Source organism: Montipora foliosa, chromosome 6 (assembly GCF_036669935.1).
Source record: "Montipora foliosa isolate CH-2021 chromosome 6, ASM3666993v2, whole genome shotgun sequence".
In the NCBI taxonomy this organism is placed as follows: Eukaryota; Metazoa; Cnidaria; class Anthozoa; order Scleractinia; family Acroporidae; genus Montipora; species Montipora foliosa.
In genome coordinates, this window is record NC_090874.1 from 3,641,846 (window position 1) to 3,656,845 (window position 15,000).

General features: G+C 39.5%; 3 protein-coding genes and 1 non-coding gene across 9 annotated transcripts in view; 1 reads left to right on the forward strand and 3 right to left on the reverse strand.

The window, feature by feature from the left end:
• LOC138006350 (catenin alpha-2-like) overlaps positions 1-6,066 on the reverse strand; it is a 28,292-nt gene extending 22,226 nt beyond the window's left edge. The window contains exons 1-3 of the mRNA XM_068852619.1: positions 5,848-6,066; positions 3,411-3,600; positions 50-216 (exon numbers count right to left, since the gene is read on the reverse strand). Of these exons, the coding sequence (XP_068708720.1) occupies positions 50-216; positions 3,411-3,600; positions 5,848-5,976 (486 nt within the window). The 5' untranslated portion in view covers positions 5,977-6,066. The remainder of the gene's footprint in view (positions 1-49; positions 217-3,410; positions 3,601-5,847) is intronic.
• A 1,987-nt stretch (positions 6,067-8,053) lies between these two features.
• On the reverse strand, positions 8,054-8,126 carry Trnai-gau (transfer RNA isoleucine (anticodon GAU)). The gene has a single exon. It is a non-coding gene; the product is annotated as a tRNA-Ile (tRNA).
• A 100-nt stretch (positions 8,127-8,226) lies between these two features.
• LOC138006352 (metal transporter CNNM2-like) lies at positions 8,227-13,349 on the forward strand. Its single transcript, XM_068852621.1, has 3 exons — positions 8,227-9,701; positions 10,396-10,533; positions 11,818-13,349. The coding sequence occupies exons 1-3, from the start codon at positions 8,249-8,251 to the stop codon at positions 12,315-12,317; spliced, it is 2,091 nt and encodes a 696-aa protein (XP_068708722.1). The 5' UTR covers positions 8,227-8,248; the 3' UTR covers positions 12,318-13,349.
• A 131-nt stretch (positions 13,350-13,480) lies between these two features.
• Positions 13,481-15,000, reverse strand: part of LOC138006353 (histamine H2 receptor-like) — a 13,074-nt gene continuing 11,554 nt past the window's right edge. For all 6 annotated transcript variants that reach the window (XM_068852623.1, XM_068852624.1, XM_068852625.1 and 3 more), the window contains one exon: positions 13,481-14,791. In XM_068852623.1, coding sequence (XP_068708724.1) covers positions 13,986-14,791 — 806 coding nt within the window. In that variant the 3' untranslated portion in view covers positions 13,481-13,985. The remainder of the gene's footprint in view (positions 14,792-15,000) is intronic.

Genomic DNA, 15,000 nt, shown 5'->3' on the forward strand with positions numbered 1-15,000 from the left:
CATTTTACGTCCAGGCTTGTGATTAGTTCAAAAATTACTTGAAACATACCAGTTTCAGTGATGCTAGGAGGCGGTACACATCAGCCATGTCTGCTACACATAATAGCCTTGTGACCGAGGATAACAAAGCTCGAGCTGCTCTGACCATGGCAGCTCTCTTAGCTGAAGCACAAGGATCATCAGCAAATTCTTTGGCTGCTGCACGCATAGAATCACCTTTTTAAAAAAAAATGTTAATAATAATTATTTTAAAAAAAGCCAAAGAACAAGACTGTGTGACCTCACACGTGAAAACGTACACTAACGTTTTGACATTAAACGGTCAAAACTAACAGCTAACTAATGGATTGGTAACTGAAGCTAATGGCACCTGACGGTATGATAACCCTTTTAAAGGCACCACTAACTGTTTGCAAGGTTGTGCTAATGGCTAGCACGGGGGGTAAGCCTCATACAAAACGAGAGCTGTCTTAAAACTTTTGTTTAGGCCTAATGAGGCCTAAGGTTAGCTTTTATGCATGTTTTGGATACTTTCTGTATTCTTATTAGGCCTAAACAAAAGTTTTAAGACAGCTCTCTGGACGTTTTGTGCGCTCTCATTTTGAGCAAGGCTTACACCATGTAGTAGCGGTGCTAACACATAGCTGCAAGTGTTTAACGGTACATTAAGTAAGTTCGACAAACGAATGCTGCAGAAGCGACATCAAAACACTGCTTGAAGGAAAAGCTTTGTTTTTCCAAAGCCTTCACCCGCGGCATAAAATTCACTGAAAATATATCTTCGGTTCTACTGTGCATAATTCGCTCGTTCAAACGGTTAAATACCCTCCATTAAAGGACAAGATTTTCCTTCCAAATTTGTAAGATGCGCTGATTATGTTTATTCTGATTATGTTGACTTTGTTCTGTTTTTTAAAGCACATGCCAGTGAGAGGACATAGTGAAATGAATGTTTGTGGTGTCACGGCAAACACTGAAAAAAATATTATGCATTCAGTTTTCCTGAGCATAATTCGCTTTTTCTTTTTCGGGTATCAGACGACACTAGTAAGCTTAAAATTAATACAAGTGGTATTTGAGTGCGCCGTTCCCAATCACCGTTACGGTCCTTCCAAAGGCCAAATCAACTAACGAATGCAATGCTTTTTAACGGTTACAAGGTAACGATTACTAACGGATTACTAACGGTTACTGACAGATGACTAACGGCTGACTGACGCTTTCAGCCGTTAAACAGACAAGCGTTAGTGTACGTTTTCCCGTGTGAGGTCACATGTGATTATTATATTTGGTGATCCTTGAAGAGATGTAACAACAGACGGAAATACTGTATTTTAACAATGAATGCCTCTCAAATGACAAGTTTTGGCTTAAAACTTTCTTTATTGAATGACGTTAACCCATTGACTCCTTAAGTGCTCCCAACTGATGAGTAAAATCGTCTGGTGTTAGGCAGAGTAAAAATCTATCATTAAGGCTTGGTTAACATAACTGCTTCATTAACTTAATTAGTTGGCTAACCAATTAAGAGCAATAAGCAATAATTATTATTGATATTGGTATGATCTCAAAAAAACTGAGGAGAAACTGCTGCTTTTGTGGACATTAATTTTGCAGAACTTTCAGGATGAAAAACTATAAACCCAGTCTCAAACAATTTCGGTGTATAGTACAGTGTATGTTGCAGGTCATTTTGTTCCTTAGGTTAATTGCAACCAAACTACGGTAGGTCATTTTGTTTCAACCTAGGCCATTTTATTTTAAACTAGGTTGAAATTGATAGTAGGAAACATCAACAAAAACACCAATTATTAGTAAGTATGTGTAATATATTGGTTAGTAAATTGGTCCTAGAGAAAAGGGAATGAAATTAGTACAGCTCAGATTTTCATGAATATTTTATAAAACCCCAATGGTTGCTAAGTCTAGGCACTGATTTTAAATGGTTAGCATTAACTGATTCTAGTTTTCTTTCTCAGAGCTTTTGAGGGCAACAATATTGAATTATCGTCCAAGGAATAAAAGAACTGAAACATACATGATGTCTCGTTGATTTTTAATTTGCTTAGTTATTTTCTCTATCTTTTGCTTACTTTGAATTTGTAATAATCAAAGGCAAGTCAAAACAAAAGTTTGAAAAGACAGGAAAAAGGGTTTCATCATCTATTGATTAGAAGCCATTTTGTAGGCTCTTGTAAGTGTTATTTCTTTTGAATTATAAAAAATATTTGTTTCTTTTTTTCAATTTTGCTGAGTCTACTTGTAGTGATAAATCCAAATTTTGTGATTATTTTGGAACAGTCCCCTTCAACTTCTTCAATTTGAGCAAATAGCACATTTGGATGAAGGGGTGTTTCCTTTTCCATTTTATTAATTTTCAGCGCCACATAATCCTGAAGTTCGAACTTCTTCTTTTTCTTCTTCCCTTTCTGGTGTATGATAACTGCAAAAGGCAGACTGCTGGCTGCCTGCAAATAGCGCTGATAAGCAGTATTTAAGGTAAACACCCATTTCAAACATATGGCCTTTTGCCAATAATTTGTTCTGTGAATGGCTATGTGTTTTTTACAAGTGGTTTCTCCAAGATGATGACACCAGTGGTTTGGAGAAGAGTTCTTTTCTTTCATTAAACTGCAAAGGTTATCTTTTGTTGTTCTATTTGCCCGTGCCACCATCTTTTTTTCACTGTGGGAACGCTGTGTTTGTGGCGAAAATCGGTTTGTTATCATGAATAGAAATGATGCCTTGTTCCTGGTGTTTTTTGCATAGCGACATAAATAAACTTTGTACAATATCTGACTATTAATATTTCTAAGTCTCACTTTATATCATTTACGCATGTGCGAAATGGTGGTTGCCGTGAAGGCGTGGAAATAGCTTAACAACTTCAGTTGCTGATTCGATGGCTTAACGGTTAATACAGACGAGAAGTAATCTCGGATGTCCTATGGTGCGAGGGTTCAAATCCTTGGAGCGGCATGGAATGTTGTGAAAGTTCAAGGTAAACGGCACAGTCCGTTGGTAGTAAGCAAGGACAGTATGGAGGAAGGAGAGGGAGAGACGGTAAGTGGACGAAGAACGAAAGGCAAGGGAAAGGTGGAGAAAGGTGTTTTCTTTTTTATTCCCCCTAAAAATCCAGGCCCCATTTTTTTTAATTACATCCCCCCAAAAAAAGGGAAACCCTTTTTTAGACAGTTCATAGTAACCTAGGTTGAAACAAAATGACCTAGTTTGGTAACCTAAGGAACAAAATGACTTGCAACATATACACTGGAGCTTAGTCTGTGATTTTGATCCAATGACAAACATCAGGGAAGGCAGTCCCAGGCTGTCAATTTGTCGTCTGACCCCTCATGTTCAGATGGGTTAATATAAGAAAATAGATCCAATTTAAATATTACTCTCTTTACCTGCACCTCTGCAATCCTTACATGCCGATAACATTTCATCCTTGATTTCTGGGAATTCTTGAGCGATTTCTTCCCCAGTTTTGATGAGTCGTGCCGTAGCATCTTCAATATCTTGTGCAAGCTTGTGAGCATTCTTTGATTTTCCAATCTTGCTACTTTTTTTCTTTGGTTGGTTGACAAGAGTTGTTACCTACAACATGACTCACAGTGGTCAGCTTATCTGTCTGATTTCTTAAAGTCATGTCGCTTAGGCCTGATGGAGAGTTTTACACCCCAATTTATGATTAAACTGTGAATACTTAATTTTTTTACATGTGGCATTTGCTGTGATCAATGCAGACAGACAGTCAGACTTATGTCCTGTTCAGACTGTAAGGGTATAATTGTTTTATCTGGATCTATAAATCATGGGAATCAATATCATTAATATTTTCATAGCAATCAAACTATATTCTACTATGTTTATCAACTTTAAGGCTTTTTCACATGGTATGTCAGAGCAATAATTACAGAATGCCCATCCACCTAGAAAAATTATCATTAAACCTAGTTGCCCGGGTCTCATAGTCAATGAATATGAATATTATAAGACTTAACTCCAAGCAGTAAAAACAGACTACCACCACAGTCCACAATCCCATAGTCGAAGAACAGTAAAATGGACTGCCACTGCGGTCTGAAGTCCCAAAGTCATAGGAATATCAATGTTATAACTCAAAGCAGTAAAACGGACTGCCCCCGCAGCCCAGTAATGAACAAATATGAATATTGTAAGAGGCTCTGCCAGGATAAATTCCGACAAGCAAAATGGCCTAAACGTAGCGACAGCACTTAAAGTGAAATCACGACAGACAACATCCTTTCTTTAAATTTCTGACAGCAACAGTCACAGCAACGTGAAACATTGACAAAGCATTGACACAAGAACTTTTAAAATTCAGACAAGCAACAAGGGCTCCCCCCCCCCCCCACCCCCCTAGCAGGGCCTCTTGTAACTCCAAGGAGTAAAATGTACTAGCACAGTGGTCCGCAGAGTGGATTAAAGAACGAGGTATATTACATGTGCATGTGTGTCAGTTAAGAGAATAAATTTTTCTCACTTCACATGCCTTGTGCAGTTTTTTGGGGGGCTCTGGATTATGAATTTAACATCAATCTGTTCAGCGACATCCAATATTTCTTTCCAAATCAAACTTTTTTTTTTAGAATAACTTTCAAAACAATAATATTGAAAGTTAGAATAAAGATTATTATTATTATTATAACTCAACTGGTGCAATAATATTTGTTTCCTTAATTGTGATGTTCATTATGCTTTTGTTGGTGTACATTTTTTTCTTTTTTTTACAGTCTAGTAGGTTTGCGATTTATAATTAATTACAATTTTTATATAGTAGTAATAATGGGCAAGCTACATTGCAAGAAGCTAAATGAACCAGTTGGTTTTCTTGTTAGCTAAAGTTGAAAAGAATCCTGGAAAATTGGAGGCTTGAAATAGCGTCAAGCCATGGGATGGCATTGCACACCGCTGTTCGAGGTGAGCTATGATCATTCAATTTTCCCATCTTTTACTATGCAATAAATTTGTATTCAATCAATCCAAATAGTGGCATGCTGAGTAAAAGACAGGTCTTCTAATTTTACGCACAGATGGATAGATAGCTCTTAAATCGTCTTTGTAATTATGGTCAATAATTTGTGCCTGTCATCCTTCAATAATATTATTATTATAAGACAGTATAATGACAAAGGCTGAAAAACATGAACTTGAAACACCAAACCATCAAAATAGCAAATCGTTGCTCAACGAATACAAACAGTGCCCTAAATTACGTTGGTAAATAACGAATTTTTAATTGCTGCAACTTCACAGTTCACCAATCATGTTATCTGTAATCTTGATGCCAATTAATTTTGATGCCAGTTGACAGTTCAAGTTTTGATAACAAGAGTAAAATTCAGGGAAATGAAAAAGATATTTGCTTCTCGGAAACTATTTCTGCTTTCAGGCATAACGTACACAACAAAACAGTTTTAAACCTGCAATCGTGAAAGCTGAAGGAATATAATTATACTTTCATTTGGAGACTGAAAGTGTGAATGCTTTCTGATCGAATCGTTTGATCGAAGCAAACTTCTGTTATGCTGACTCAGTTTGCATACTGTTAAAATTCAACTTTTCCTAAAGCATCGGCCAGAATTGATTTTGGCTGCTGTTCACAGCAATAATTTATGCGTTTTTCAAACTAAGGAGTGGAGCGATGACAGGGGTTTATACTGCAGCTTACTGATCACGCACTGTGCTATGTCCGCTCGGTTTGTTAAAACAACAAAAATTAAAGAATAAACTTCCCCCTGGATGCAAGAAGATCGTCTCGAGATCCTGTTTTTCAAGCTGTAGATTAAATTACTAGGCATACAGAATTAAGCAGCTTACTTGGTGAACAAGAGGTTCCAATGTCTTTTCTACCGAATGTGTTCGAATTTCCAAGGTTTTGGGATCCCATTTCATTTTATGTTTTTCCAATGTGATGTCCCCACTTGCTGTTGTCGTTCCTCGACTCATCCTTTCAGAAATTGGTTTTCAAATGCCAACAGGACAAGAGAACCTCGAGGAAATAAACTTGCCAAGAGCTCACAGCAGTCAAAATAGCGATATTTTGGTCACGTGACTAGTTAAACTTGGCTTCTTTGGAATGTGACGCCCAAACATTCCTCCCAACCGTAGCCCCCAAGTGACTTTTTATTAGGGCCCGGACGCACTGGGCAAATTTTTGCTTATTTTGCGAAAAAATCTGTCACCAGTTCGCTGAGACAATTTTAGATCTACCAAATTTTGTCAAGGCTTACCAAACTTCAAAGACGCCGTCGTCCTGCCTCAGAGCAGGACAAATTTTTGTCAGGCGTGAAAACTATACACATTTTACGATTTTCACGGCATGATCTAAAAAAAAAGTTTTTAAGTGCGGCCACGATTACCAAATTGAAAATTTGGCGGGGACAATTTTTGTTGAGATGTTTGGTTGAGCGAAACAAATTTTCTCAGCCTAGTGCGTACGGGCCCTTATAATATTAGTACGGATGGTAAACTGCAAATCGAAGCAATTATAAAGACAGGCGAAGACTTGAATTTGTATGAGAGAGTGTTGCTTGGGAAAATGCAAAATGTTTGTTGTTGTTGTTGTTGTTGCCCATATTGTGTTTGCCCGTCTTTTATCTATATATATAAATTTGTGCCTCCCTGAATCTGAGAGGTCATGTATGCCCTCTCCTCCCCCCCCCCCCCTCCCCCCGACCCCCGCATCTCTCCAAGAATAAATAGTTTTGAGAAAGAACGACATAACGTAAAAATCAATGTCCAAGAATGGGCATTTTTCAATTACCCAAATTCTTGCTCACTGTAATCTGACTGTCACTTTTGGCCATGCCTTGGGCCGTTGTTGGCTGTAGCAACCAGGAACTGTTTAATTCAATACAGAAGGTATACAGTACATCCGAGACACAACTAGCCTGGGAACAGCAGACGCATTTCCGGTCGTCGCTTCTCTCCCTCCGAAAACAGCACGCATTTCCGGTCGTCGCTTCTCTCCCTCCGAAAAAGGAGGGAGAGAAGCGACGACCGGAAATGCGTCTGCTGTTCGCAGTCTAAGACACAACACATATGGACGCAATCTCGTTCGCAGAGGCTCGATCCTTTAGGCCAGCGTCTCGATCCGCGGCGCTGCCATGGCGCTGGCAAAACTGAGGATCGCACTTAAGTAGGGAGCTTACGAAACGAGGACGAGGACGACGACGGCTACGAGGACTCTATAGACCCTATGCAAAAATGGCTGCCTTTAAATTATTCTTTTATTCATATTCAAAAGAGCCCAACTAACCTCGTTTTGAGACAAAAATTCTAAAGAATTTGTTATGTTGGCCATTTCAAATCATTCAGGATTTTCGTGCCATTCCCAGGAGTGCTGGTATATTCACTTTTAACAAAACGTGCTGCTCGTCTCTGCACAGTCTTGTTGTTGTTTGATATTTATCTGTTTGAGCAGGTTAAAGTCTTTGGACCTGCTGTATCCACCCACCCAAACACTCACAAAGGACAGCCACAACACCGGGAACTTCATCCCCTGCTCTTCTCGATCTGTGTGGGTGTGGGTTCAGTTTTTAACGTCCCATATGGAACTAATAAACATGGAAGGTATTTGTAACACGGGGCCTACGGTTTATAGTCCTCATCCGAGAAGACTTGAATGTGTAACCATTTTCGGGTGAGGCACCACTTTTTAGACCCTGAGTGTTTGTACGGCCTTTAAATAGTTGAACTAACTTCCTCCGCTTGGCAGCCCTTAGCCTGTTACAGGCTCCCAGATGGTAGGGAAAGAGAAAAAAAATGCGTGCGAAAAATGAGTGGGGGCTTGGGTCGAGACGAGGCGGGGTACCCAAGCCTCCATTCGCTTTTCCCAGTTGTATTCGTTTTTTCTCGACTATCTGGGAGCCTGGAACAGGCTAGGCCCTGTGTTCAACCAACTGAGCCACACGTATTCGAGGTGTTAACCTCAATATTAGTCCTCCTCTATTCAATTACAGCTCTGAAAATACAAATAAAATAAGCATTTGAGTTAAACCTAAGGTGAAGAAAAATTTGAGCTTGGTCCGTGAGAGGCTCGAACTCTCGACCTCGGCGTTATCAGCACCGCGCTCTGCCGACTGAGCTAACGGACCATCACGTTATCGCACATTTCGAATTTTAGTTATTTAAACAAATTCTAATGCAATAACGCCATATTTGGTCAGAAAAGCATTTGACAAGAATGTGATGTTGACCACGAGATTCTCAGTCTCGGATGGCCGCCATCTTTGCTGGAAGTGTACGAATTTACATGATCACCATATGTCTTTTGTCATCCTTAAGTTTCTTCAATTTTGTGAAATGTGAGGTGCGCTTGGTAGGAGTAAGTCCCGTAGATGGTTCTAGCAAAATCGAGAACGGAATTGTGGAGATAACAGCTGAAACGTCGGTTTTGTTGAGGTTCTACGGAGAAAGGCTTTCGCAGAAAACTCGAATAGCATTCACTTCCACCGCTGGAAAGTTTAACTCAACTTGTGATAGTGATCGCACTAAACCTTTTACGTTCAATGAAAATGGCTTGCGGAAGCTTAGAGGAGAAGCTGAAGTTATCTTACCATTTGGTGGACCATTTTTCATTTGTTTGCAGCCGAGTAACGGAAGCAACTGGTTTCACCAAGGAGACGATAAAGGTCTCCAGGTTAAGACAACCACGAAGACCTTTCCTCAATGGCTAGAGATTGTTTTCATTGTGATTCTCGTGTGCCTTTCAGGTCTGTTCTCTGGTCTTAATCTTGGCTTAATGGCACTTGATCCGACCGAACTCAAAATTGTGATGAACTGTGGCAATGCCAACGAACAGAGCTACGCTAAAGCTATCCAACCCATACGTAAACACGGTAATTATCTTCTGTGCACCTTGCTTCTCGGTAATGTTTTGGTAAACACTTCGTTTACGGTTCTTTTAGACGGTATCATAGGCGATGGTATTGCTGCTGTGCTTGGTTCAACTGCAGGGATTGTCATCTTTGGTGAAATAATTCCCCAAAGCATTTGCTCAAGACACGGGCTGGCAGTGGGTGCACGAACCATCTGGATTACACGCTTTTTTATGTTAATTACTTTTCCTGTTTCTTTCCCGATAAGTGCAATCTTAAACTGCATATTGGGTAACGAGATAGGTACAGTGTATAACAGAAAACAGCTGCAAGAAATGCTTAAAGTCCAAGCTGAGTTTAACGATTTGGAAGGCGATGAGATGAACATTATATCGGGAGTTCTAAATTACAAGAGTAAAACCGTGGAAGAGGTTATGACCAAGCTAGAAGACTGTTATCTCCTGGACTTGTCGGCAGTTCTTGATTTTAGAACTATTGCAAGTATTATGCAATCAGGACACAGTCGCATCCCAGTGTACGACGGCGAGAGGCATAATATAGTGGCGCTATTGCTTGTTAAGGATTTGGCTTTTATTGACTCCGACGACTGCACACCATTGCGAACAGTTATAAAGTTTTATAACCACCAAGTTCAGAAAGTTTTTAATGATGTTCATCTAGATGCAATGCTAGAAGAGTTCAAAAAGGGTCATTCACATTTAGCAGTGGTTCAGTGTGTCAACAATGAGGGAAGTGGAGATCCTTTCTATGAAGCCATTGGTATTGTGACCTTGGAAGACATCTTAGAGGAAATTATTCAATCTGAGATAGTAGATGAAACAGACATTTATTGTAAGTATGCAGGGGGTATTTGAACATCTACATTTGATGTAGCACCTTGTCAATGTAGTGGGCGTCAACTTGGAAGGCTACTTTGGTAAAACTTTAAAAGTAAAAGGCAAAATTCATTGTTCATGTAGTTAGCCTCCAGATCTAAAAAACTTCAAATGGACTGCAAAACCTACTTTTGAAACTAGATGAGTAAGCTTAGCTTGCACAATTACTACTGTTGTGTTAATATTGCTTTACATTTCCTTGTTTTAATATTACACTGAAAGCAAGATTTGGTGAATCCATGTACATGTATATCTCAGTGAGCCTTTTAATAATATTACACTGCTAAGAATAATACGCTTAATAATGAAAGACCTACTTCCTCTGTTTTGGCGCAGACTCTACTTGCAAAGCTGTAAACTCAGCTCGCAAAGGTGATTGTGCATGTAGAGTTAGCAATAAAGGATTTATGTTTGTAAATTCGCAATCACTTTGATGAAATGTTGAGTGAATTCCACTTATTCTATACATAACATATCTATAATCCACATGTTTACATTATAAAGAAACCAATATTATTATTTTGTGCAAATGTGTTGGTTTGTGTAACTGATGTCATAAATTACAGATAAAAAAATAATTTTAATGTTTTCCCAAAGATCTTTTCTGGGGTCTTGGTAATTTGTTGTTTCCATTTTCCTTGCCTTATCAGTGGACAACAAGTCTGGCAAAGTCATACCAGGTCGTAAGAAGACCCTAATGAGAGAACTGTCACTATTCACCGAGGACGAGGATCAACCAAAAGTGTCGCACCAGCTTCAATTAGCCATTCTGCAATACCTCAACACAGGTAAAAGCTATGGCAATAAGATTATTAATCCTTTCCAAATTTGTGAAGTCACTTCTTTTCCACTGGCAGCATTTCTTTACAGACTTAAAGACTGTGCATTAGCATACAGTGCAAGTGCATCTATGGCAATGATATTCATGGAAAATTTTCCTGACTTTCTTCCCTGAGGAGTTCTTGTATTTGTATGTTAAACTGCTCATGGTGACCTGACTTTAATGCATTGACAACTAATGAAGAGCTATGTTTATGAGAGTGAGATCTCAGCAGGACGGCTCAAAAACACTGCAAAGATCTACTGAAAGGCATAATAACCCTCTGCCTCCTAAGAAGCACACTTATACAATTTTAGTCTGTCTAATGCCAGATGATACTTGTTGCTGGGGGTCATTCTGGGGTGAAAAGGTTGACATCCAAGGCCACTCAAAATTATCTCCTCTTTAATCCACCCCCTGCTAAGAGTTACACTTCAAAAAGTTTAGTCTGTCTAATGCCAGACAATTTTTGCTCATACAGGTAAGTGGGGGCCAGTTTAAAGATTAATTAACAATTATTTCATGAGTGCGCGTTGGATGTGAGATGGTAAATAGCCAACAAGGTGCATAGCGCCGAGTTGGCTATAATCAGTCTCATATCCAACAGGCGCCAATGGAATACAGTGTAATTGTTTTATTAAATTCCTTAAACTCCAAGAGTTTGGAAGTACGAAATGTGAGCAAAAAAGGTGAGAAAATCCGAGCAAAATGAAAGAAAACTTGATGAAGATGCGATGTTGTGTAATACCTTGTGGTCTGACAGACGCAGGCTCATCACAAAAACATCTTTTGGCTTTTGCATACTTCTAAACGTCAGAATTGATCCAAACTTTCCACAGAAAGGTTTCTTTTGCGTTGTTCAGAAAGAAATTTCGCTTTCGGGCGGAAAAAAAATTAGCTTAGCAACGCTTAGTGCAATCAATTGCCATAGAAGGTCAAACTAAGGTATATGAGCTGATAACCAAAATTGAGTGAACCAATCAGAGCACGAGAAATGCATTAACCAAGGTTGAAAAGTTAATAATAAAATTTCATATAGCTCTACCAAAACACTTGACCTTTTGCAAAGCATGGTGACAGGCAAATGACAACTGTTTTTTAGTGCAGGGTTTAAACGAACCTGGAATAATGGCATGCAAACTTGGAAGCAAGTCCTTTGGGTTAAGCTGCTTCCCATTATTGTAATCTGAGTAGGTACACTACACACAAATGCCATTTCGTCCATGACAAGCTTTTTTTCCTTCTTTCATAGCTTTGGAAGTGTTCAGTGAAGATGTAATCTCCCTCAATGTCCTTAAACGGTTAATTAGCCAGCCTAAAGTTATTCATGAGCTGAAACTCCAAGATGGAGATGACAACAAGTTTCAAAGCTACCTGTACAGGAAAGATATGGTAGCTGATTACTTCATCTTAATCATCCAAGGAAAAGTTGAAGTAATCATTGGACAAGAAGCACTTACATTTGAGGAGGGCCCCTTTTCAAGCTTTGGCACAAATGCATTGGTTCTGTCTCTGAGTAACTCCAACGTCAACCTTAAAGGAGGACTTCAGTACATACCTGACTACACTGTGCGTGCCATCACAGATATCATGTACCTCAAAATACCCAAAGCACTATACAAGCGAGCAGTACAAACTACATTGATGGAGCGGCAAGAAACAAGGGGTATGGATGGTCTTCAAGATCGTTCCTCCGTGTCTAATGGCCCAGGAATTAATTCTAATGGTCTTTATATTGAATCTACCTGTTAGTTCATAAACAGCATCTCGCGATGTTAAAGGGAAAGTGATTGTCCACGTATTTGAGATAAATAAATGTTATTGTAACTGAATATAACACAAGAATTGTGGAATTTATATTTTGCCAAAAATAGCCTGTTGAGCAGATTTTCAATGTAGGGAAATGTTCTCCCTCAGTTACGTTTTGCTATTTAATAATGAAACACTGAAAGCAGTGCTTCTCCGTGTTCGTAACTTGGTAACGCACTGCAATATTTAGTTGTTAGGTTAAAGTTTGAAGTAGGATATGACTGTTTGAACCTTGAAAAAACTCTCCCTTCCTTTGGGTTGACGTGGTAGTTTGGTTATTGTTCTTCACATTAATGTAGTAGAAAGTTTTTTTCTCGTACTTGATTAATTGTAAAATTATATTGATATAGTATGTGTATGTATGATGTTGTGTGTTGAAGATTTTTAAATTTTGATAATATTTGACTCACGTGATCAACTGATTGGGCGCTGTTGGCCTTGTTGAATACAAATTGCCGGAAAACGTCTTCTTTTTTTGTCGGGCGAAAATCATTCGGGAATGCGCATGTGAGAACGTCATTGCCCACAAGCAAGAAAACGAGCTAGACTGTCTGATTTTTTTCCCGCCCCTTTGTGATTTTAAAACAAGTGAAGATATGGACGGTCTATTGCTCCAAATTTGGAAGTGATTTGAAGAAACTTCACCCAGCGCGATCGTTATTGTGAAACCCTGAACTTCAAATGCTACCAGGATAAAAAAAATCACGACACATCTCTTAGTAACCATTCAATTTTACTTTCATTGATTCACTGAAGAAACTAACAGTTTCTCTGATACGCCTGGCATGATCCAGCTAAGAGGGGTTTGACCAATTACTTGAGTACCACTTTAACTCGGGTAACCGGATCTAGATATTTTGGTTTCGTTAGGACACCGACATAACTAAACACTTCAAGTGAAAACGTTCGCAAGTGTGAAACCAGTTTTGCCTCTAACGACAGAGGTTAAATATTGTAATAAATATTGTTGTTGTTGTTGTTGTTGTTGTTGTTACGTCGGTCAGCACCGAGAATAAAGGGTTTTGGCAAATTCACGCAGTCGTATTGAAGCTGAAGTTCGTTTTGAACTTTTTTCATCACCGCCACAGCTTTTGTTCATTCACTAGCATCAGCATTACAGCAATGTTATCTTTGTATAGCGTCCTTGCGAACACATTTAATATTTTACCTTTCTCAGACGGGGAAAAGACCAATTTGCGTCGGTCTCATTCTTTGGCGCTTTCCCGTGTTCAATCGCTTATTACGTGACCCATCATTGCGCGCATGAAGCGTATCGCCTGGGAACGAAGGTGCTTTCGCAACCTTCTTTACCGTGCGCAACAAGAACAAATAAAGCGCAAGGTCAATAATGATGTCGTTTTTCTTGCAACATCTTGCCCTCCCTCCCGGTATGCCATAGCCATACACACGTAGCCTCTGGACCTCTATTGTGAAAGGAATACAACCTTGGCCATCTATCATAGCTTCAGGGGAGAAGGTGAGTTACAGCCTCCCGCAAGGCTATGAAACAGTACCCTGCAAGGAGCACTTTCTTGTGGATCTCTGCTGGGGTCGCTTAATAAGCTTGCCGTAAGCTAAGGGCACTTGTTAAACTGGCAGACCCATTCCTCCTCAAGCCCTTGTTTCGTTGTTGACATTCGAACCCTTGAGAACAGCCTTTTTTGTGCCCTGTGCAAAAACATAGCTGCTTGATCGAGTTCGCAATTGATTTTCGTTGTTATTGCCGCCCTCAATAGAGGCAGATGTGTCTCTTGCGGAAACAAAGTTTTGAGAGTTCTTTGCGGGCTGAGACAAGTTAATCATTTGTCTTTTTCCGCAAGAAAATAGGATGCGAGCGAATGCGCGCCTGAAGTCTTTATTCCGATGCGTGTATATGACTGGGTTTACCATAGACCCACTATAGTGCATCCATTTGGTAAAAGGTATAATAATGTCGTAGTTCACTTGACACGTCCTGCAGTAAGTAGATATTAGAAGCATTGTAAAGAAAGGAAGCCACGCGATAACAAATGCACCAATGACCACCGCTAAAGTTACGGCAATACGTATTTCCCGCGCGAGTGATCGCGAACGTCTCGCGCGCTCTCTTGTCCGAGCCACTTTATAAATCAACGAGTACGCAATAAGTATGACAAACAACGGAAGAAAAAAGCTCACAGTGCTGACAAATGGGGGGTACCACTTACGATAGGATCCGTTCACAAGATTAACGCATGCGACCAAAAGTGCGTATATCCACGCGCACACAATGGTTACGGTAATGGTTGTGCGCGATAAGTTGCGATGAATCGCTGGTTCCGTAACTGATAGACAACGCTCCAAGCTGATCATGACCAGGTTAATAATAGATGCTGTTCCACACATAATGTCATAAGTGATGTAGACTTTGTAGGCATCGTTGTCAGCTCCAGGGTTAACTGCAAAACGCAATAATACACAATGGAAAATCGGAGAAATAGAAAGGAATTTTAGGGTGCGTTCGATTGACTGTGTTCCGGAATAGGAATACATGGAATAGAGGTTAGAAATCCTTCGTTAAAATTGTCAAACACTTGCTAAAATGCTATTTTAAACATATCTTTATTATCCTTGTTGCCTCAAAACGCCAAACAAACAATTTTAAATA

What these genes read in the sequence shown, in the direction of transcription:
- LOC138006352 (XM_068852621.1), top strand. Translation starts at nt 8,249, where the DNA reads ATGGCCGCCATCTTTGCTGGAAGTGTACGAATTTACATGATCACCATA. An exon ending in AGATGAAACAGACATTTATT is followed by an intron (nt 9,702 to 10,395) that starts GTAAGTATGCAG and finishes TTGCCTTATCAG; the next exon opens with TGGACAACAAGTCTGGCAAA. An exon ending in TCTGCAATACCTCAACACAG is followed by an intron (nt 10,534 to 11,817) that starts GTAAAAGCTATG and finishes CTTCTTTCATAG; the next exon opens with CTTTGGAAGTGTTCAGTGAA.